At 54.0% G+C, this 22,068-nt stretch overlaps 2 protein-coding genes and 2 non-coding genes across 6 annotated transcripts; 2 read left to right on the forward strand and 2 right to left on the reverse strand.

Annotated features, from left to right (window-relative positions):
- Nucleotides 1-2,131: 2,131 nt before the first annotated feature.
- Nucleotides 2,132-2,204, reverse strand: Trnaf-gaa. Its single transcript has one exon. It is a non-coding gene; the product is annotated as a tRNA-Phe (tRNA).
- A 129-nt stretch (nucleotides 2,205-2,333) lies between these two features.
- On the forward strand, nucleotides 2,334-2,407 carry Trnan-guu. The gene has a single exon. It is a non-coding gene; the product is annotated as a tRNA-Asn (tRNA).
- A 77-nt stretch (nucleotides 2,408-2,484) lies between these two features.
- On the forward strand, nucleotides 2,485-9,793 carry Ndufs7 (NADH:ubiquinone oxidoreductase core subunit S7). The gene is made up of 8 exons (XM_004632675.2): nucleotides 2,485-2,686; nucleotides 5,435-5,471; nucleotides 5,980-6,048; nucleotides 6,370-6,487; nucleotides 7,392-7,571; nucleotides 7,645-7,691; nucleotides 8,157-8,245; nucleotides 9,612-9,793. Exons 1-8 carry the CDS (start codon nucleotides 2,671-2,673, stop codon nucleotides 9,707-9,709), a joined length of 654 nt encoding a protein of 217 aa, XP_004632732.1. The 5' UTR covers nucleotides 2,485-2,670; the 3' UTR covers nucleotides 9,710-9,793.
- Nucleotides 9,794-10,733: 940 nt separating this feature from the next.
- Gamt (guanidinoacetate N-methyltransferase) lies at nucleotides 10,734-13,687 on the reverse strand. Of its 3 annotated transcripts, none has more exons than XM_023717201.1 (6): nucleotides 13,405-13,687; nucleotides 12,269-12,414; nucleotides 12,066-12,129; nucleotides 11,780-11,847; nucleotides 11,568-11,678; nucleotides 10,734-10,999 (listed from the first exon to the last, which is right to left on the reverse strand). In XM_023717201.1, exons 1-6 carry the CDS (start codon nucleotides 13,610-13,612, stop codon nucleotides 10,859-10,861), a joined length of 738 nt encoding a protein of 245 aa, XP_023572969.1. In that variant the 5' UTR covers nucleotides 13,613-13,687; the 3' UTR covers nucleotides 10,734-10,858. The 3 variants fall into 3 exon arrangements, with proteins under 3 accessions (XP_023572969.1, XP_004632733.1, XP_023572970.1); XM_004632676.2 differs by having other exon boundaries at nucleotides 13,432-13,684; XM_023717202.1 differs by having other exon boundaries at nucleotides 13,576-13,682.
- Nucleotides 13,688-22,068: the final 8,381 nt, after the last annotated feature.

Genomic DNA, 22,068 nt, shown 5'->3' on the forward strand with positions numbered 1-22,068 from the left:
TTGGAATTAAATGGCATTTAGAAGACATTTTCTGAGCAAAACTCGTTTTGTTTTCTTGGGGAGAGGTGTGGTGTGTGCTTTTTGGACAATAGGGGCTGAGCATGGAGACCAGGCTTGCTGTGCCTGGATCCTGTGTGGGTCGGGAGACAGGCAGGTCTGCCTGGATAGGTGTGGGCTGAATGCTACTGAGAATGCCCATCTGTCAGGGAACCCGGGTCCAGGTGGGAACAGCTGGGAGGCTGGAGAGCACTTCCCCCTCTCCCCATCTTCCGTGGAGCAGGCCCACTTAAACAGGGCATTTTCTTCAGTATTTGGGGGGCATTTAGACCCCAGATTACCCTTTGGCTACAAGGCCCCCAGTCAGGAAAGTTCTAGAAACTTGTCCTGTGGACCAGCTGAGGCCTCCCACGGGTGACCTTTGTGATTGGCTGCTTCCAGGGCACCGAGGAAAAGCATCAGTGTCCACACCAGGTGTAGAGTGGTGCCTCCTCCCCCCATACACCTCCTTCCTACGTGGGGGGTGTTGACCCCATGCCTGCTGGGGGTGCCACTTTCTCCACGGGCCCTTTTCCAGAAAGGCTTGTGTCCCCTGCCCAGTGCTGTGCACACTGGAGTCAGGCTGCTCTCTGTGGGGCATTCCGGGTACTGCAAGTGCTGAGCCATGTCCCTGGCCTCTGCCTGTTCTAAGCCAGGAGCTCCCCGACAGTGATGGCTGCCACCTGGGCACCCTGTGGTGCAGCTGTCTACAAGCCACTGTCTCTTCCTCTGGAGTGGAGATGGCTGGTATTTCCCAGTGCCTGTCCTAGCCCTGGTGCAAGTCCCTGTCTTCCCTGTCACCCCTTCAGGAAACCTGGGAGCCTGCCCCCTCGTGTCCCTGGAGACCCCCTTCCCAAAGGCAGGGTTACTTGCTCCAGAAGTGGAAGAGGAGCAATTGGATTTTCCAGAATCAAGTGTCTTCGATTTCAAGCAGCACCAGGAGCAGGAGAGAACACAGCCTTCATGTCAGGGACACCTTTGATGTCCAATGGTGCCACCCTCAGGAGCCACCTCTGCTTGGGAGCCTCTGGCTCCTGTGTCCTCCCCTACCCTCCTCTTCCCCCCTCCCCCTCCTCCCCTTTCCTGCCCCTTCCTGCTTGCATTCCCACTTTCCTATTTCCCCTTGAAACCTGCACCTCCCTCTAGCCACTGTCATCAGGGACTCACACCTTGCCCTGTCCCCCATCTCCGTGGGCCGTGCTTCCAGTATGCTTGCCCCCCCTGAGCCAAGTGACCTCCAAACTGTGCTGTTGGAAACTTGGTGCTTCATGGTTCCTATAGCTCGGGTCCCAGGAATGGAGCTTGGGTCATCTCGGGAGGCTGGGCAGATGTGAGCTGGGGTGTTGGAGGCCTCTGTTTGTTCACATCCTGATATCCAGCCTGCATTGGCTCCTCTCAGAATAAGCAGTGTCCCCGGCCTTGGCAGCCATACAGCTTCCCTGGAAGGTGATACTTCTCCACAGGCGGCAGTTCACCTTGCCCAGTGGGCCCTGGGTGGATTGCTCTCCCCTGCTGTGCTCCTGGCAGCCTCTCAGGAGAGCCCAGGAGATAGATGTCATGGGAGGTTGTGGTGGGGGTCCCAGCGCACAGTCTGTCCTATCATTCAATAGTATTCCTGAGCCAGGCATAATCATGCCGGCTGAGAGACTGAGGCAGGAGAATCTCTGTGTTGGGCTCAGCCTGTGCAACTTCAATTTGGGGAAATCATGTCTCAAAAAAATTGTAAAAAGGGCTGGGGATATACCTCAATGCAAAAGTTGAAAGCCAGAACCAAAAAAGAAGAACTCGCAACTATTTTTGCAAACTCTTAATTGAGCCGTTAGTGTTACATTTGACAATCAATACTGGCTCTGGACTTACCAATTTAAAAAATATAAAATCTACTCCCAGCACTACAACAATTTTTTAAAGAAAAGTTTGCTGAGTTCAATCGCCAGTACCGCAAAATAAATAAATTAAATTAAATAAATTGGAAATATTGTATGAAGAAAGAAGGGAAAGGATATTTGAAATCGTAAAGGTTTAAACGGGATAAACTCAAATGTCTAACTTAACAGGAAACAATGTTCAAAGAAATGTAGGAAGCCAAAACTCCTGCCGAAACCCGGGATCGAACCAGGGACCTTTAGATCTTCAGTCTAACGCTCTCCCAACTGAGCTATTTCGGCTGGTTGGCAGAAGTCACTCGTACCTAGACTCCGCCCAGAAGCCAGGTTCCTCGCGCAGGCGCAGTTTGTCCCGCGCGCTCGCGCGTTACATACCTCATAGGGCTATGTCGTAAGACGCTGGGCAGCACCGTCTCTGTGGCGCAATCGGTTAGCGCGTTCGGCTGTTAACCGAAAGGTTGGTGGTTCGAGCCCACCCAGGGACGGAGTGTGTATTTTGTTCCTAGAAATTAGAAGACGTAGTGTACAGTTGTTTGTTTTCTTTGTCACCCTTAGCGTTCTTTTTGGTGAGGCAAGAAATCTGGGGACTCGCGGCGTGGACAGGAACACGGAGGCGGAAAGAGCTGCGGAACGGCCCGACTCTGGGTTCCGGTTTCCGCACACATCCTGAACTGCTTTGGGTGACGGTCCGAGGACCCGGAGCACTAAGAGGGCGGACCACAGAGGTTGTCTGAAGGCCGAGGGCAAGATGGCTGCACTGGCGGGTGAGCGCGGTTCCCGGGTGTCGGGTTCGCGGCATCGGCGCGGACTGGAGGCTGGCGCCGCGGGGACGTCGGGTTCCAGGGCCCAAGCTCGGGAATGTCGGGCATCATGGAGACCTAGGAGGACTCCCAGGCCTGGGTTTCTGCTGGCGTCGGGGGTCTTTGTCGGGGCCCGAGAGTCTTTCAGGCCTTTGCATGCCGGCCCAGCCAGTGAGGAGTCCGGTTTACGGTCGGGGGAACCAAGGCAGGCACCCCGTCCCCGGCCTCTGGAGGGCGCCAGCGGGCTTAGCGCTAGAGGCTGCTCTGGAAGGACCCGAGAGGACCGGGCGAGACCGAGGCACCGCGAGGGCCCGGGCCGCGTGCCCCACCCCCACGGGCGAGCTGGCAGAGCAGCTCTCGTTCTGCGGACCTTTGGGGCCTCAGGATAGCCTCCTCAAAAAGTGACTGAACAAAAGGTGACATAGAATAAAATCGCAGGATCAAGAGAAAACCTGGAATACTGAGGGCCCCTTATCAAATTCTGTCCCCAAACCCGATGGGAAGCCAGCTGTGGTGGAGCAGGTCTGTCATTCCAGCCCTCCAGAGGCTGAGGCAGGAGGATCCTGTGAGTTCAAGGCCAGTCTGGGCTCTGTAAAGAGACCCTGTAAAAAAAAAAAAGGGGGGGCAGCGTGGAAGACAACCTCACTGGTGACTTAGACACCTGTGTGCTTTGATTCTTAACGCACAAGATGCCCGACGTGGGGCAGACCTGGTTAGAGCAAAGTCATATGGAACAGAAGGGACTAATTCTTGGAGTTTCCTGCTGCCTCTGTAACATGGTTAGGACTCTGGTTTGCTGAGCAAAATTTACAGGTCTTGCCACTACAGCTGTGGTCTTTGCCTGAGCTCAGAACAATGAAAAACCCATTTTCAGCCAGACCTTGATGATGGTAAGGAGCTTATTTGCTTTTCTGTGCAAGTTTACAGTTCTGAATTCTCACTATGAATCCTTGTTACAAATGCCCATTCAAAAGCTGGGTGCGATGGCATGCCACTCCTTGGGAGGCTGAGGCAGGAGCATTGCTTCTACCCAGGAGTTTGAGATTAGTGTGCACACTGTAGTGAGACCCGCCTCAAAAAAGATTCAGAGTGGGCTGGGGAGATGGCTCAGGAGAATAAGCGCTTCCCTGGCAAGTGCAAGGGCCTGAGTTCAATCCCTGTTCCGCAAAAAAAAAAAAAAAAAAAAAAAAAAGATTCAAAGTACTCAGCAGGATGTTTGTTTTGCTGTATTTCCAAGGCCCTAAGTTTTCAAGTGGGATAACCGAGGCCTGGGAAGAGGCAGCTAATCTGTCTTTGTGCCCAGTCTCAGGCTTGCCAAGAAGTAGGTCACTGTCATGTCCTTGGGAGACGTGTAGCCTGCATGGGATGCAGAAAGTAGCACCTTGCACGAGGTGGAGGCTGATGCAAAGAGGGGCTTTGGGGAGGGATTGTGTGAACTACATCAAGTGCCTTAAAGGGCAGAAACTCATCCCCCACAGTGCTGGGGGCTGGAAGTCCAGTTGCTCAAGGTGTCACAGGCTGGGTTGTTCCTGAGGTCTTGACTTGGCTTGTGGCTACTCTCTTCTTGCTGGGATGCCCGTGGCCTCTGCTCTCTGTCTGTGTCCTGATTCTTGTTTTATCATATGGACTCCAGGTCCTTGCATCCGGGCCTATGTCAGGGACCTCACCTGTCCATTAATCATGGTCTCCAAACATGGTCACATTCTGAGGTGCTGGGGCTAAGGCTTCACCCTGGGCATTGGGGGGCACAGTTCAGCCCCGGCTGGTCACCAACTGGCCTCTGGCTGCCCCACTGTTTATCAGGATTTCTCCTCACTTCCATTACCCTCATCTTTGTCCTTCCTGCTGCTCTCTTCTGGAAAATTCTCTAAAGGCCTCCACCCAGGGTGTCCCTTCTGTCCTTCCTTGTGTCAGCTGCTCTTGGAGGTCTGTGGCCGTGTAGGTTGATATGACCAATGCCTTTGCTGTCCTCCAGGCTGCATGTTTTGGGACATAGGGCAATGGCTGGCAGGAACTGAAAGTTCAGGCCACAGCCCAGTGTCCAGAGCATCGGTTACTGAGCGCCTTCTGTGTGCCAGGGCCAGGCAAGGACAAGACAGGGAGGCCCAGTGTCACGGGAGGCAAGTGGAGCTTGAGTGCACAGAGGGAAAGGTGCCAGGACCCAGAGGGCATGGGAGGCCGGTGGGTGCCTGGCCCGAGGCCTCAGGAGAAGGGGCTAGCTGTGTGCGCAGGGTTTTTGTTTTGTTTTTTTAGGTACTGGGGATTGAACTCAGGCCCTTGCGCTTGCCAAGCAAGCACTTATACTGAGCTATCTCCCCAGCCCCATGCGCAGGGTTTTTAAAGCAGAGGGAACAGAAAGGCCAAGACCCTGAGGACTCCGTGAGCATGGTGAAGTAGCCTTGCTGTGAGATTTGAGTGCTTCTGGGGGCTTCCAGGGGCTTTAGCAAGGGATAGTCACAGTCACTTTCTGCAAGACCCTTTCTCACCAAGCATTTCCTTTTTTTTTTTTTTTTTTTTTGGTACCAGGGAGTGAACTCAGGACCTTGTGCTTGCCAGGCAAGCAAGCGCTTATTCTCCTGAGCTATCTCTCCAACCCCACCAAGCATTTCCTGAGTGGGATTGAGAGAGTGGAGGGGGACAGAAGAGGTGAGGTGGGGGGCAGGGCCTAGCGGGAACACCACTCACCCCACACCTGCTTCGTTCCCTCCACAGCTTCTGGCCCGCTCTGTGTCCGGATCCTTGGCCTGCGGTGAGTGCTGCCACCTGTCAGGTGGGAGGCTCGGCTGTGGGTGTGACAGCCTTTGGGGGGGGGCTCACCGATGAACAGGGCAGGCTGGGGCTGGCATCTTTCCTCAGCAAAGAGGTGCAGAGCCCTTTGTGGGACAGCTATGAGCTGGCAGAGGCGGGCAGGTCAGTGTCCTCAAGAGCACACTCGGTTTGTCCCAGCAAGGTGTCATGCAAGGCTGGTAGAGCACAGCCACCTCCTAGTAACTCGGCAGCACTGTGAGCTACACCCATCTACTGCAGTTCCCAGTGTCCTCTCGGTCCAGCATGGGGCGGGGGCTGATTTCAGGTCTCCTTCTTAGCTATTTCCAGGGTCATCCTTCCTCAGGTGCTCGGAGGCCTATACACTTGAAAAAGCTGTTCAGTCTGAGCATGCGAGGGGTGGGGCCAGTGGGCAGAGTGGCGAGGCGTCCAAGGCAGGGAGAGACAAGTGGAAGGGGGCTTGGGACAGCTGCTTACCTAACCCTCTGCAGCTCCAGTGTGGGCACAGCTCTGCAGGCGCGAGGTGTCCACCAGAGCCTGGCTGCTGCGGACCCGAGCAGGTGAGCCCCCCAACCCTGCCCTCTGGTGCCTTCTGGGCACTGCATATCCTGGTCCCCTGGAAGCCCTACAGCCACATCTATTCTGGGGTCCTGGATGCTGACAGCACCTCCCAGAGCCCTGGGCGCAGCCCTGCCTCATTTTCACACTCAGGGATTCCTGACTGTGGCTTGGGCCTCCCTGTAAACGCTGCCAGAGACTGCTCCTTTGTCCTCACCTCCTGGCATCTACCCCAGGTTGGGATGCCTCTGGACAAGGGTGAGAGTGGCCTCCTTGTGGTTGTGTCATTGATGCTTCCCATGCCTACATGTCCCCTTGCCCAGCACCCAGCCTGCTGTATCCAAGGTTGGAGCCGTGATCCAAAAGCCCCCCACACTCCCCAAGAGCCGCGGCGAGTATGTGGTGGCCAAGCTGGACGACCTCATCAACTGGGCTCGCCGGGTGAGCCCCACTATTCTCTACCCCCATCGACATACACACTACCTGTGGGGCCCGGGGAAAGGCTGGGCTTTCCTGGGGTGTCGTGGGGGCTTCTCCTTCCCCACTGCCTAACCTTGCCCTGGGCCCAGTGAGCCAGCTACTCCTCCTGCAGGACTCATTCTGCCTCTGTGTTCCTTCTTTTCTCTTCTAATGTGGAAGTGATTTTTAACCTTAGCCATGCAGGCTGAATGCAGGTCCTTCTCAGGAACAGCCACGTAGCCCTCCCACGCGGCACCCACACCATGCCTCCCTGTGACCAGCCAGACGCTCCCCGCAGCTCTGCCCAGTGCCCGGCCTCGCTGTGGTACTGTCTCACAATGGCCCATTGATGGCGTGCACAGCTCCGCCTCCCCCTTTGTCTGGGTTGGGCACTGTGCCCAGGGCAGCCTCCAGTGCAAGCCCACAGCTGCCAGGATGGAGCTGCCCTCTGCAGGGTCCTTTGTAATCGCTGAAGCCCAAGGACATGGTCAGGGTCCTCCCAGTGCAGGTGCCAGCCAGGTGGTCCTGGCCCTGCAGACCACGGGCTGACCTATTCCCACTCTGCAGCCCTGCGCTGCCACCCACATTGACACATCTACTGATGACCATTGAGGCAACCTCTAGATATCAGACCCAGGCCAGAGGGACCAGAAGCTGGGGGTCACAAGACACCAAGTGCTAGAGAACAGCGTGGGAACCAGGAGGGCTTCCTGCGGGAGTTGCACATGCATCCAGGCTGTTGGGTCACATTCTGGGGTGCATGGGTGGGGATGGCTCTGGTTCTGTGCCCTCTCCCAGGACGGAGCCTAGCTATTGGCCTTGCTGATCTTAATGGTAGGGCAGAAACCTGCATGGACAGTGACTGACTGGCCTGGCCCTCCCGCAGAGCTCGCTGTGGCCCATGACCTTTGGCCTGGCCTGCTGTGCTGTGGAAATGATGCACATGGCCGCACCACGCTATGACATGGACCGCTTTGGCGTGGTCTTCCGCGCCAGCCCACGTCAGGCCGACGTGATGATTGTGGCCGGCACACTCACCAACAAGATGGCCCCGGCACTCCGCAAGGTAGGCCCAGTCCCACCCTACCCTCTGGTCCGCACTGAGCAGCACGCGGAGCCTAATGCTGCGTCTCATCCAGGTCTACGACCAGATGCCAGAGCCACGCTACGTCGTGTCCATGGGGAGGTAAGTACTGCTGCCTACCCCACCTTTGCTCTCGCATCTGTCCAGGCATCACGTGCAAGGCCCTCAGCACATCCTGAGCGCACCTGCACCTAGCTGCCCCTTCACGTCCTGCCCTGTCTACTCCCAGTCCAGGCAGCAGACAGCAAGCAGCCGCCTTTCCACCCACTCGGTGCTGTACGGGTGGAGGTGGGGGTGGTCGGGGGTTCTGTGCTGCTCTGAAGACAGGGCTACCTCCTGTGCTCCCCACTCCCAGCTCAGATCTTTTTGAGGGCTGCGTCCCAAGTGTTTCCCAGCACATACTTCCTTGTGAGCTGCATCTCACAGGAGGTTCCCAGAGGTGCTTCTGCCTCTCTGGGTCATCTGTCTTGAGATGTGACTGGCCTCGCCAGGTACCTGATGACCTTGCAGGTGGGGCAGGGAGGGCCATGGTGCCAGGGCGGCCCCTCAGAACACTTTTTCCCTCAGCTGTGCCAATGGAGGAGGCTACTACCACTACTCCTACTCTGTCGTGAGAGGCTGTGACCGCATCGTGCCCGTGGACATCTACGTGCCAGGTGAGGGCAGCCCAGGCCTGCTCACTTTGCTCCACCCCCACCTGCACATCTCCCCATGCTGTGGATGGGAAGACTGGGGTCCCCAAGGACCTGCCTGCAAACCCAGGCCTAGCCCTATTGGTCATGGATAGAAGCTCCAGGTGGTGGCCTGGTCACTGTGTCAGAAGTCAGAGTAGCAGAATGAATGGCCAACATTTGTCAGTTACGATTTCTTAGGGTTCTGAGAGAGAAAATCCAAAGAAATGTAATTACTAAAACTAACAGGAAAAGGTCCCTGGAGACAGGACATTAGCCCCGGTCCTCATTCTCATAGAAGGGCCTGAGATTCCAGACTGGGGATCTTCAGCGTGGCCAGATTTACGAAATAAAAGTGCCAGGCATGGTGATGCATCCCATGGTGATCATCCCAGTACTTGAAGCTGAGGCAGGAGCCATGAGTTTAAGGCCCACCTGGCGACATAGTGAGGCCCTTCCTCAAAAAAGATTTAAGGGGCCTGGGAGATGGCTCAATAGAATATGTGCTTCCCTGGCAAGCATAAGGGTCTGAGTTCAATCCCCCATTCCGCCAAAACAAAACAAAACAACAACAACAAAAAAGATTTTTAAAAAATTAACTTTGAGGGCTGGTGAGATGGCCCAGTGGTCTAAAGCACCTATTTAGAACAAGCTTAGCAAACACAGGGACCATGGTTCAATCCCCCAGCACCACCCCCTGGTGGGCTGAGCTGGCCACCCCCCCCACATAAATAAATAAATAAATAAATAAATAAAATTTTAGGGCTGGGGAGATAGCTCAGTAGAATAAGCGCTTGCTTGGCATGTGCAAGGTCCTGAGTTCAATCCCTGGCACTGCAAAAAAAAAAAAAAAAAGAACACCAGAACTGAAGTCTATTCTGTTCTGGGTTTCTTAAGGGGCCGGGGAGATGGCTCAGTAGAATAAGCGCTTCCCTGGCAAGCACAAGGGCCTGAGTTCAATCCCCAGTTCCGCAAAAAAAAAAAATTAACTTTGAATGTCAGAGTAACAGTGAACAGTCATTGTTAAAAAGCCAAAAGAAAAAAAAAAAAAAACCTCCCTACAAGTACTGGATGTTTGTTTGAGGTTCACGATTAACTAGTGTATTTATTCTACCTGGCGATCAGCCCAGAGGGGCACTGACCCTAGTGGCAGACCAGTGGTCTGCACAGACAGGAAGTAGGCCTTAGGTCTGGCTCTTAGCACCTCCCAGAAGGCAGGGAGACAAGTTTGTCATCAAATTAGAGTTGACCAAAGAGTCTCAGTCCTGGGCTTCTGCCCAAGGCCGGCACAGGGCCCAGTGCAGAGGAGGCTGTTAGGCTGCTGGGGTACACTGAAGCTCGGTCCCCGCAGGCTGTCCGCCCACAGCCGAGGCCCTGCTGTACGGCATCCTGCAGCTGCAGCGGAAGATCAAGCGCGAAAAGAAGCTCAGGATCTGGTACCGCCGGTAGTGCCCTGCAGCCACATGGCCCTGACCCACTGGTGCCACCCGAGTGTCCTCAAGACTGTGAATAAACCACCCTGATTCCACTGGTGCCCTGTGCCGTTCGTGGGGGACTCAGCATCTTGTGCTTCATGGGTGGGGTCTTTCCTGCCTTTTGCATGGGTGAAAACACCAAGGCTTGAGCTGTCACCCAGTTGCAACTCTTCCTAAGACAGTCTGGCTTTGGGAAACTGGAAGCTGGCACCCTGACTCAGTCTCCCTTCTCCCTCCCAGGCCCCACAGGAGCAACACCTGCCCATGTTCCCCCACCCACACTGAGCCACCTTAGGGCAGGGGCAGTGGCCGTCTGACCCTGGGCTCCCTTCTGAATGTGGGAGATGGACCAGCATGTGGTCAAGGACAGGGACTAAGGAAAAAGGCAGCTGGCCCTTATGAGCTGTGTCTCAGCTGGGAGACACAGTCCCAGTCCCAGTGAGCCCCTTTAGGGGCCCCCAACACCTGGCCCCTACTCCTCCCAGCCGAACACCTGCTGACGATGCCTGTCCTCCAGTCTAAACCCTTATCTGACAACACTGATGTCCAATGGCCAGGCCCTGGGGGCTGATTGTGCAGGTCCCCAGTGTGTGCCACCATGTATCAGGTGGCTATAGGAATGGGGAGCCTGGGACATAGGGGAGAGTGATACCCAACCCCACCCAAGGGCCAAACCACAGAGTAGGAAGGGTGTTCCAGATGGAGGGAACAGCCCACGGGAAGGTCCCTAGCAAGTGGGTCCCCAAAGAGGGCAGCTGTCCTGGAGACCTAGATGAGTGGAGAACTGGCTGGGGACAAGGATGATAGCCCTAGGGGACAGATGGGGGCAGGCTGCAGTAAGAGAACACTTGAAGACATGACCACTGCAAGCTCACTCCACAAGACCCCCAGCCTTGGGGCTGCCTCCTCAAAGCCCTGCTGTAACTACGAGGGTGCCTGCCATGGCTGCACAGGTGGGACAGTGGGGCCCATGGGACAATGAGACAGCTACACGCTTGGCCCATCCGCCAGCCCAGCACCCATGTTTATTTCACCCTTGTACCCTGGAGGAAGACCACAGCTCCTGCGGCAGGGCCGGAGGCCGTCCACACCCCCAGCTGGCTCCACGCCCTGGGGGGGTGGCTCACGGCTTGGTGACCAGGGGTGTGATCACCTGTGGGAAGGCATAGTAGCGGCAGCCGGCAGGGGGCACTAGCCCCATCACCTCCGTGCGGATGTTCTCCCGCTGGAAGCCCGCTTCCTGCAGCGCTGGCACCTGTGTCTCCTGGAGGGACAGGGTTGGGTCACCCCAAGCTCTGCACTGGGAGCACAGGGACACAGCTTAGCTGTGGACAGGACTGTCCAGAGGGGCCTGGGCAGTGGCACCCTCCCACCCTTGGGTGACCGCAAATGCCAGCCCTGACTCGCATCCCAGGAACGGGGAGACACTCGCTCCCACCCAGGGGTGCTTGTGTGGGCCCGTGTCCTTGCCAGGGAGTGCGAAGCAAAAGAGGACTGCAGAGGACCAAAAAACCCACCATCTTGGCACCCTGGCATTCAGCAGGCTTTCAGGAGAGCAGCTTACAGGGCGCAGGGGGGACGGAAGCCCTGAGGGGTCAGTTGGACTAGCAGTGCAGGGCAGAGGGAACATGAGGGGCTCAGGCTGAATCCCATGGGCACTAGGGAGCCATGGGAGGTATTTGAGCTGGATTCTTGGCTGGTTTCCAAGTAGAAAATGACAACATAACCCAAGCCACCAGTACCCTGTGGGAAGAGGAGCCTCTCCCTAGGATACAGGGCAATTCCAGCTGCCCCCAACATCCCTGCCCAGCTTTAGGGTAGGAAGGTTGCACCTCAAACATGGTGGTGATGTCCGAGTACTTGGTCTTCATGAGCTCGCCCCAGGAGGTGAGGTTGCAGTAGGTGAGTACACCCCCTGGCTTCAGCAGGCGGAAGGCGTGGTTCTGGGGGGACAATAGTCAAGAGCAGCTGAGATGTGTAAGGGGGCTCCCTGTAGGCCTCTGAACCCCAACAAATCAGGAAAGATGGGTGCCCAGGGGCCTACCCTGATGAAGTTGAACTGGTGTGTGTGCCAGGTCTCCTCCGACAGCGGGTATGTGTCATACAGGATCCCTGCGCAGGGGACGCCAGCCCATCCACTCAGTCATCCAGTGGACTCAGCCCACTCATCCCAGTGCTGAAGGCCAGACCATGTACCCTTGTGTGTGCGCTGTGCCCTTCCCACCCACGTGCTGCCCCAAGTCTGTAGCCCAGAGGCTGCCAGGTCGGAGCTAGAGGCCCCACACTGCCCTGTTGTGTGTCCTCCCCAGCCTAGCCCAGAGTGCCCTCACCATCAAAGTGACAGTCTGGCAGTGTGGGTGCCACATCTTCCCACAGGCCTTTCAATGGGACAACCTTGGAGAGGGGAAGAGAAATAGGTTGAAGGTCATTGAGGCTCCCACAATCTATCCACCTGCTGAAACAGATTCCCAAGGAAGACCACACACCCCCACCCCAGTCTCGGGGCCCCCAGGAGCAGGGTATCCAACAGCACCTTGTGAGGCTGCTGCTGTGCCCAGGCCTGGAGCCGCTGGAAAACACCGTCATTACACTCAATGATCCAGTGCTCAGTGATGGGTGCCTCCTGTACCTTTGCGGCTGCGATGGCCATACCGAAGCCCACCTCCAAGACCCGGCCCCCTGGGCAGAGAGACAGAGGGCCCAGGCCTTACACACAGAGCCCAAGCTGGGGAGCTGCCTGGAGAAGGGGACACTGGGTGGGCCCCTGCCTGTGGGTCACATTTGCCACAAAGACGGATGGACACAGCCATCTTGAGAGGGTCCTGCATGGGCCCTGTCCAGTGACAGAGAGAGAGAGAGAGAGAGAGAGAGAGAGAGAGAGAGAGAGAGAGAGAGAGAGAAGCCAGCCAGGGAGGACTTACATAGCTAGTTTGAGCCCAGCCTCTGGGGGCTGGCAGGGGGCAGAGCCTTGAACTTTGAGCCCAGGCCCACACTGTTTGTACTAGTGGCTCTTATCACTCCAGTTGGTCACTTTTCTGTCCCTTTTCCTCTTTCTAGCTTGCAAGGGCAAGGCCTGCAGAGACCGAGGAGATGTCTGGTTCGAAATCGGTTCTCTGTGCCACGTCTCTGTTCAGATGTGTCCATCTGCCAGGTCGGAATACTGAGTTCCAGCACCTAGGTGCCACATACCCATGTTCTGGACCGGCTTGTCTGGAACTGGGGGACCCCTGGGAACCCCTTGGGCTCCGACTGGCAGTGCAGCCTCATCCCAACAGACAGCTGTCTCCCTAGTTCTGCTTTTCTGAGCTATTCTTAGGCACAGCGGGGGCGGGGCCTCCCAGGCGGCGGTAGGCAGCCTCCTGACCCAAGACCAGCCGTGCAGCTCCTCCGCTTAGGCCACACGTGAGGGCCGCATGCTCCAGTTCCACCCCGGGTTGTGCATCGGGGGACCCAGCCTGGGGAGGGAGGCTCATCTCCGCGAAGGAATAAGTTCTAGATCCCGCTGTGTGCGGGGACGAGGTGAGGGAGCTCGTACCTGCACCCCTCCTCTACCGCCTCGGTTACTCCACTAGCAGCCCCATCACCCAGGCGCAGGAGCCAAAGTACACAGAGGTGCTGAAGCATCTGAGCTGGACCTGGAGTTATAACGCCCGCCCAGCCTCAGTTTACCCCCGTTCCAGCGCGGGCGGGAACTACCTCTGGAGGAGGCAGCAGCCGCCAGCGAGTGCATGTAGGGCGTCTCCCAGCGCTCCATCACCGGCTTGCCCAGGATTTCCAGGTGTGTGTCGGCCGCATTGTAAGCGGCTGGCGCTGCGCGCCACGCAGGGGCGCAGTCCTCACCGGGTGCGAAGAGCGGGCTGGCAGCGGGAAGACTCATGCTGCGACCTAGCGAACCCAAGCTGGAGGAGGCAGGGACTTCTGGGCCGAGGGCCGCACGCCCGGGGCCTTCTGGACGGGGCGGAGTAGGGGGCGGGACCCTGTGGAGGGAGCCTCCAGTGTGAAGCTGGGTCGATGGGGGCGGGGCCAGGGTCTTCTGAGAGGGGCGCGGTCGGGGGAGGGGCCTTCTGTTGGGGGCGGGGCCGAGCGAAGGAGCCTTGAGGCGCGGGACCTTGGCGCTGAGCCCGACCCCTCTCGGTTAGGCGGAACCGGGGGCGTGGCCTCGTGACGTGTCCGAGGGTGTGGGCGGGGCTGGCGGCCGGAGCTCGGTGCACGGTGGCACAGCGGCCTCTGGCGGCTAGAGCGGAGGGCGGCGGTGCGGGGCTGCCGGGTTGCGCGACCTCCTCAGCTCTTCCTGAAAGGCCCTGGCTGGCCTGCCTTGCATCGACCTCCTTCAGTCCCCACCTCGGCACTAAGTGGCCTTGCTTTCCTCCTGAATAACAGCCGCAGCAAGCTCCTGTTTCGCGGCAATGTAAGGAGTCTGACACTGATTCTCCGCACTGTTGAAAAGTGCCTTGAGTGTTTAAAAGCATTTCGTCTTTAGAGTGTGCTGCAGTGCTTTCTGCTATTATCCTCATTTCTGAGAAGGGGAGACTGAGAACGCTAGAAGCAACACCGGAAGCCGAGCTAGTAGAGGTGAGAGTTTGAGAATAGAACATCCGCTGCCAGCCCAGCCTGCACAATTTAGTGATATAGGGAGTCTCTGCTTAAAAAAAAAAGTGGGGGCTAGAGATAAACCTCACTGCAACGGCCCTGGGCTCAGTCCCAAGTACTGAAAAACAAAGCACAGCCCTTACTTTAGAACTAGATTAAGCCCAACATTGCTTGTTGGGGTCCCCTGAGACTCAGGATTTTTTTATTTTGTTTTGAGACAGGGTCTTGCTATGCAGCCCAGCCTGGACTGCCACTCATGGTGATTCCCCCTGCCTCAGCCTCCTGAGTTCTGGAATTACAGAGCTACACCCACGTGTCCAGCTGCCCTGGAACCTTGATTGGGACTCAGGCCCAGTCCCAGGGGTGTCTTTTCCCGGAAAGTCAGGAACCTGGGCCTTGTCCCCAGCTCCCAGTGGCAAGGTCAACTCTTGCCCCTGCCCAGAGCTGCTGCTCAGGGTCAGTGGCACCCTGTCCACCTCCTTGGCTGTGGTTTGTGACTTTCTCTTACCTGTGGGACTCTGGAACCAGATCGTGAGCCCTGAGCACACCATCCCCACTGAGTACTTTGCACAACTTCCTGATGGGGCCTGTTCTCACTCCCATTTAACAGACAGAGAAACAGGCCCAGGGAGACCGAAGTCTGTGCGCTGCAGAGCTGGGCTGTAAGCACAGGCAGCCTCCTAGGCAGTTGGGCGCCTGCCTTCTTCCTGTATCTGGAGGATTCCGTCATTTCCAGATGTCTAATGAGGTCACAGCTGTGCTCACAGCCAATACTGGGCACCAATACTGCAGCCCCTGGGCCTTTTCATGAACCTTGCCTCCTCTAGGCACTTCACTGCCTGGAAGTATTTCTGCATGGTTCTGTGGTCTCTGACAGAGCCATCTGTTAGGCCAGATACACAGAGAGCACTTGATAAATACTGAGGAGCCAGGCATGATGGTGCATTCCTGTCGTCCCAGTCCTCTGGAAGGCTGAGGCAGGAGGATTGCAGGTCCAAATCTAGTCTTGGCCATTTAGTGAGTTGGCAAGACTCTTCCTCAAAATAAAAAAAAAAATAAAAATAAAAACATGAACTGGACATGGTAGTGCATCCCTGTAATCCCAGCACCTAGGAGGCTGAAGCAAAAGGATTGCTGCAAGTTCAAGGCCACCCTGGGTTACATGGCAAGTTCAAGGCCAGTCTAAACTACACAGCAAGATCCTGCCTCAAAAAAAAAAAAAAAAAAAGAAAGAAAAAAAAGAAAAGCACTAGGGACAGAGTTCAGTGTGAAGGCCCTGGGAGGGTGGGGAAGAAGACAATAGGTAATCACTAAGTAACATCAATTTAAGGGATGCCCTGGAAAGTCCAAGAAAGAAAGCCCACCCTATTAGTTAGCTGTTGACATGAAACAAATGACTTCCAAATATAGCAGTGAAAACTACTGCAGGCCTGCCTCAGTGTCTGTGGAACAGCAGTCTGCTCACAGCCAAGTGAAGCAGATTCCTCCAGCCCCACCTCCTCACAGGGCTGCAGTCAGGTTATCAGCCAGAGCTGGGGATGGTGACACACACCTGCCCTCCCACCATTTGGGGACCGAGGTAGGATTCTCACAGGTTCAAGGCCAGCCTGAACTATATAGCAAGACACTATCTAAAAAAAAAAAAAAAAAAAAAAAAAAAAGCAAAAATTCTATTTGGGTTACTTGATGCAGACCCAACAGGTCGTAGCTGTTGGCCACAGGCCACAGCCTGACACAGGCATTTCCTTCACTCTTTTTTTTTTTTAAATGTATTTAGTACAGAGTCTCACTGTACAGACCAGACTCCTAGTGATCCTCCTGTTTTCAGCTTCCCAAGCGCTGGGGTTACAGGTGTGTGCCACCATGCCTCGTCTCATTTGCTGTCTCAGTTTGCCCTGGGGGTGGGGCCAGCAGGGCATGGGGATAGAACCCTGGCCCTCTAGTGCTTGCCTAAGCAGGTGCTTTAGACTGCTGAGCTATCTGGCGAGCTCTCTCTCTCTCTCTCTCTCTCTCTCTCTCTCTCTCTCTCTCTCCCTCTCTGTCTCTTTTTCTTCTAGAAGGGTCTTACTATGTAGTGCAAGCTGGCCATAAACTCACTATGTAGCCCAGGCTGGTCTTGAAACTCACAGCGATCCCTCTGCCTCAGCCTTCCAAGTGCTGGCATCACAGGTGTGTTCCCAGCTCTCTCTCTCTCTCTCTCTCTCTCTCTCTCTCTCTCTCTCTCTCTCTCTCTCTCCTTCCCTCCCTCCCTCCCTCCCCCATTGGGAAGTGAACCCAGGGCCTTCACACTGACCTATATCTCCAACTCATTTATTTATTTATTTATTTATTTATTTATTTATTTATTTATATGAATTTGGTACAGGGTCTCACTACGAAGCTCAGACTCATAGTGATCCTCCTGTTTTCAGCCTCCCCAGTGCTGGGATTACAGGCATGTGCCACCACACTGGGTCTCAGTGGCTGGCTCAGTGCACCCAGGGGCAGGTCCAGTGTGGCATGTGATGCTGGGGATCCAATCCTGGTCCTTTTGCTTGCCTAAGCAGGTGTTTAGTCTGCTGAGCTATCTCACCAGCCCAAATCTCCCCTTAAAAAAAAAAAAACAAGGGGCTGGTGAGATGGCTCAGTGGTCTAAAGCACCTACTTAGAACAAGCTTAGGAAACACAGGGACCACGGTTCAATCCCCCAGCACCACATGCCAGCCAGCCCCGCCCCCTGGTGGGCTGAGCTGCCCCCCCATAAATAAACAAAACAAAACAAAACAAAACAAAAACACAGACAAGGTCTCATTCAGTTACTAAATTCCCCAGGTTAGGCTCAAATTTGGAATCCTCCTGGCTCAGGCTCTTAGAATAGTGGAATTACAAGCATACAGCATTGTGCCGGCCTTTTTTCTTTTCTTTTCCTTTTTTGTAATGCTGGGTCTCCTGCATGCCAAGCATGTGTTCTATCACTGAGTCACGCTTCTGCCCCAGAAGTGAGAATCTAGGCAGGTGTAATGGTCTGTGTCTACATGTCTCCCTAAAGCTTCATGCAGTCATAGGTAGGGTTTTCAGAGGTGGCTGGATCTAGAGTCTGTGACGTAGGATGCTCCAGTAGTGTGATTGGTTAGCACGCAGTACTTATAGAGTACGTGATGCTAGGATTAAGGGTGGGTAATTACTAAATCAATCCACTGATTGGTTTGTACCACCCTAATCGTAGTAGCCTGGCTGCAATATAGAAGGGGCAGAAAAAAAGCTGGTAAGCTCCCTTGTTTGCTTTGTTACCTTCTACTGGACATACACTTTTTTTAAAAAAAAATAAATGAAGCTATTTTATTACTTCAAGTGTTTTGTTTTGTTTTTTTTTAAATTATTTATTTATTTATTTTGTGTGTGGCCAGCTCAGCCCACCAGGGGGCAGGGCGGGCTGGCATGTGGTGCTGGGGATTGAACCGCAGTCCCTGTGCTTTGCTAAGCTTGTTTTGAGTAGGTGCTTTAGACCACTGAGCCATCTCACCAGCCCCTACTTCAAGTGTTAATGATAAAAAATTTCAGCACAGCTGTTCTATTTGAAAAAGTGAAACTACATACTATATCTCCAGCTCAGTAAACAGATAGACCTGATGTCTCTGAGTGACGTAACTGAGCATTGCACAGTACCTATTATGAAGACCCGTAAATTAAAGAACTACTGTTTAGCAGCGAGTGATTAGGAAACAAATATGCATTCATAGTTTTAGCTTCTTTTTCCTTCCTCTACCATCAGGTGCTCTGTCCATTTTATGCTTCTGTGTTGTAGGCTTTGGTCCTCGTTTCTTTTTCTCTGCCTTCGCCTTTTCTTCTACCTCCATGTTTTCTCCTTCAATCAATGTAATTAAAGTGTTCCACCTCCTCTGGCCCATTGCAGTTCTGGACTTCAGAAACCAATCGAATCTGAACTGAGGAGAGTTGTGGATACACTGTCGCAATTCGTCATATACATTTTGTCAAATCCAAGCTTCTGAAGCATACAAGGGACGTACACTGTTTGTCCTCTGTGATGCCTGTCTGCCCTGTGCTACCCTACCTTGGGCCAGCTGGTTATGGACTGAAACCTTTAGAAACTGTGAACTAGATAAGTTTCTTTCCTCCCTTAACTTATGGGTGTTGGTATTTTGTCTCAGCAGCAAGAAAACTAAGATAGAATCTGGTACCATGGAAGTAGGGTCATGTCTATGAGTACTTGACCATGTGTTTTAGGAGCCTTTGGAGCTGGCTTGTAGGAAGGTGGGAGTTTGGAAAGGTTTGGAGATGCTGACTGAAAAAGTAGGGCTGGAACATCTTAGACTGTACTTTTTTTTTTTTTTTTTTTTTGGCAAAACCAGGGATTGAACTCAGGCCATTGCACTTGCCAGGGAAGTGCTTATTCCACTGAGCCATCTCCCTGACCTTAGACTGTACTTAATGTGAGCTCCTTGTCAAAGTTCACAAGACTACAAGGCTAATAGAAATCTTGCTGGTAAAGACCAGGCTCAGCCAGGTGTGGTGGTGCACACTTGTAATCCCAGTACTCAGGAGACTGAGGCAGGAACATTGCTGTGAGTTCAAGGCCAGCCTGAACTGCCCAAGGGGAAGGAAGTTGGGTCATTGCAGCTCCCTGTGGCATGGAGCTCCTGGAGATAAGGGGTTTCCAGCCCTACAGAAGTTCAGGGCAGGGGGGCCGGGGAGGGGCCGGGGAGATGGCTCAGTAGAATAAGCTCTTTCCTGGTAAGCGCAAGGGCCTGAGTTCAATCCCCAGTAAGAAGTTCAGGGCAAGGACCTTAGTCTGGCAATGCAGCCGGGTGTTTTACCTTTCAGCTTCGGCTTTCTCTAGAGGCAGCGCCACACTTCCCCACCCAAGGCGTACAAATGAATAAGAGGCACGGCTAAGGAGTTTGCTTCCAGGAGCCCAGCACACACCCATGTCTGTGCTTTGCAGTCTGCAGATGGAGATTCAGAGACGGCAGATGGCTTCCTTGGGTGTGCACAGCATCATGGTGTCCCTGTGAAGGGGGCAAGGGTATGTTTGATTCTCATATCATTCAAATATTTCTTTAAGAATTTTTAAGGGGCTGGTGAGATGGCTCAGTGGTCTAAAGCACCTCTTAGAACAAGCTTAGCAAAGCATAGCGACCGCGGTTCAATCCCCCAGCACCACATGCCAGCCCGCCCGCCCCCTGGTGGGCTGAGCTGGCCACACACACACACACACACACACACACAAATAAATAAAATTAAAAAAAATTTTTTTAAGTTGGGGGCAGGCCAGATAGCTCAGCGGACTAAAGTGCCTGCTTAGGCACAGCACATTGGCTGGAGTTCAATCCTGGCCTGCTGTGCTGGCCCCACCCCTGGGGTGCACTGAGATGGCGATTGAGACTGGGTGTGGTGGCATGTGCCTGTCATCCCAGTGCTTGGGAGGCTGAAAACAGGAGAATCACTATGAGTCTGAGCTGTGAAGTGAGACCCTGTAGACCCTGTACTAAGTACATAAAAAAAAAAAAAAAAAAATTACACTGGGTGTGGTGGTACTTACTGGTAAGCCCAGCAATTTGGGAGGCTGAGGCAGGAGGATCACCAATTTGAGTCCATTCTGGGCAACTTAACAATTCAACAAGACCTTGTTTCAAAATAAAAATAGGGAGGGCTGGGGATGTAGCTCAGTGTAAAGGCCCTGGGAGCCATTCCCTAGGAGGGAACAAGAAAAGAAAAAAAAAAGAAGTAATGAAAGGTTAAGTGGATATTTTCTGTTAGAAAATTAATTGTTTTGTTTATTTGGGGTTTCTTTTGGCAGAATTGGGGGTTGAACTCAGCCCTTTGCAATTGCCAGGCAAGCGCTTATTCTACTGAGCCATCTCCCCAGGCCCTGAATGTTATCATTATTTGTATTTTGTTGTTCTGACATGGTCTCACTGTATAGTCCAGGTTGGCCTTGAACTCACCGTGTAGCCCAGGCAGGCTTAGAACTCAAGGCAAGCCCCTGGCCTCAGCTGGATAGACAGAGATACGGAGTGTTCCTTTTTTTTTTTATAATGCAGGTTTTCTTGGTTATTTATTTGTGTGTGTGTGTGTGTGTGTGTGTGTGTGTGTGTGTGGGGCCAGCTCAGCCCACCAGGGGGCGGGGCTGGCTGGCATGTGGTGCTGGGGGATTGAACCGCCGTCCTAGTGCTCTGCTAAGCTTGTTCTAAGTAGGTGCTTTAGACCACTGAGCCATCTCACCAGCCCCCCCCCTTTTTTTGAGACAGAGTCTTGCTGTAGAGTCCAGGTGAGCCTCGAATTCATGGAGATCTTTCTGCGTCAGCCTTCCAAGTTCTCGAGTTACAGATGTACACAACTGCACCCAGATTGTTTCCAATTTTCTGTTCCAATAGTGGGGCTGTGAGAATCCTGAGGCCTGATTGTTTGCAAGCTGGGATAATGCTGATATTATTTCTGTTTTTGTTTTTAAGATAGGGTCTCACTTTGTAGTTCGGGCTGGCCTTGGACTAAGTAGCCCACTGGGCTAGTGTTTTGGGGGATAGCTCACTGAGCGTGTGTCTGTCAGGGACCCATGGCTTGGAAGGCCATTGCCACTCCCTGCTGCTCTCAGGGACTCAGCAATGTCCAGCTCAGCTTGGCCCCATGCCTCAACTCTTCCCACATGTCCAGAGCCAGGGCTCACTCAAAAGTGTTACTGAGGGGCCGGGGAGATGGCTCCGTGGAATAAGTGCTTACCTGGCAAGCGCAAGGGCCTGAGTTCAATCCCTGGTTCTGCAAAACAAAACAAAACAAAACAAAACAAAACAAAACAAAACAAAAAACTATTACTGAATTATTGATTTATTTAGCTTTTACTAACAGGGGCTGGACCCAGGGCCTTTCCCCTGAGTCACACCTCCTAGCCTTTTTTCGTTTTATAGTTTGAGAGAAGATCTCACCAAGTCACTAAATTTCAGACTGGTCCCAGATTACTTTTTTTCTTCCCCCAGCCTTCAAAAACTATTTGATCACAAGCATGATCCATGAGGCTCCACTATGATTTGTATTTTAAATGTTTTTTTTTGTTTTGTTTTGTTTTTTGCGGAACCAGGGATTGAACTTAGGCCCTTGCACTTGCCAGGGAAGCGCTTATTCTATTGAGGCATCTCCCTGGCTCCTGTTTCCAATTTTTGAGTGTGGTTAATTTTTTTTTTTTTTGAGAACGGGGTATTGAACTTAGGCCCTTGCACTTACCAGGGAAGCGCTTATTCCACTGAGCCATCTCTCCGGCCCCTGAGTGTGGTTAACTTTTGCTTATCAACTGTGCACTCCCTGAGTGGGGAAGTGAGTCAGGCACTGTGATCCGTGAGAGCCACTTCTGTCATGCGGGGACACGAGGACCCACAGCTCAACACATCAGCAGATGTAGGCACTAAGGTGCACCTTGCAGGCCACATAGCTAAACTTTACCACAACTGCCTGCACTCACACCCGCGACGTTGGAGCGGAGAGTTGGAAGAAAGATCAGCGACGTCTGCGCGTGCCATACGCACCGCCCGCGCCCCGCGCACAGGAACACGCACGCACGTAGGCACATGGGTCGGCCAGCGCGCACTCGCCCCTCTCGCCCTTGGAGCAAGGCTTGCGTCAGCGCGGGAACTCCATTTCCCAAGGTGCCATGCGGCATGACGGGCGTTGCTGAGGGGGAAAACAGGCCTCTCAGCGATAGAGACTGCGCAGGCGCAAACTCTACCTCCCGTCCACACGCACGCGCGGCGCACC

Source organism: Octodon degus, unplaced genomic scaffold, assembly GCF_000260255.1.
Source record: "Octodon degus isolate 3935 unplaced genomic scaffold, OctDeg1.0 scaffold00050, whole genome shotgun sequence".
NCBI classification, from domain to species: Eukaryota; Metazoa; Chordata; class Mammalia; order Rodentia; family Octodontidae; genus Octodon; species Octodon degus.

Bases quoted from the DNA above. Each gene is read 5' to 3' on its own strand.
- Ndufs7 (XM_004632675.2), top strand. The intron at 5,472-5,979 runs GTGAGTGCTGCC...AACCCTCTGCAG, and splicing joins GTCCGGATCCTTGGCCTGCG to CTCCAGTGTGGGCACAGCTC. The intron at 6,488-7,391 runs GTGAGCCCCACT...GCCCTCCCGCAG, and splicing joins TCATCAACTGGGCTCGCCGG to AGCTCGCTGTGGCCCATGAC.
- Gamt (XM_023717201.1), bottom strand. From the start codon at position 13,612: ATGAGTCTTCCCGCTGCCAGCCCGCTCTTCGCACCCGGTGAGGACTGC. The intron at 12,415-13,404 runs GTAAACTGAGGC...CTCTCTGCCCAG, and splicing joins CCGCCCGCGCTGGAACGGGG to GGGGCCGGGTCTTGGAGGTG. The intron at 12,130-12,268 runs GTGCTGTTGGAT...CCCCTCTCCAAG, and splicing joins CACAGCAGCAGCCTCACAAG to GTTGTCCCATTGAAAGGCCT.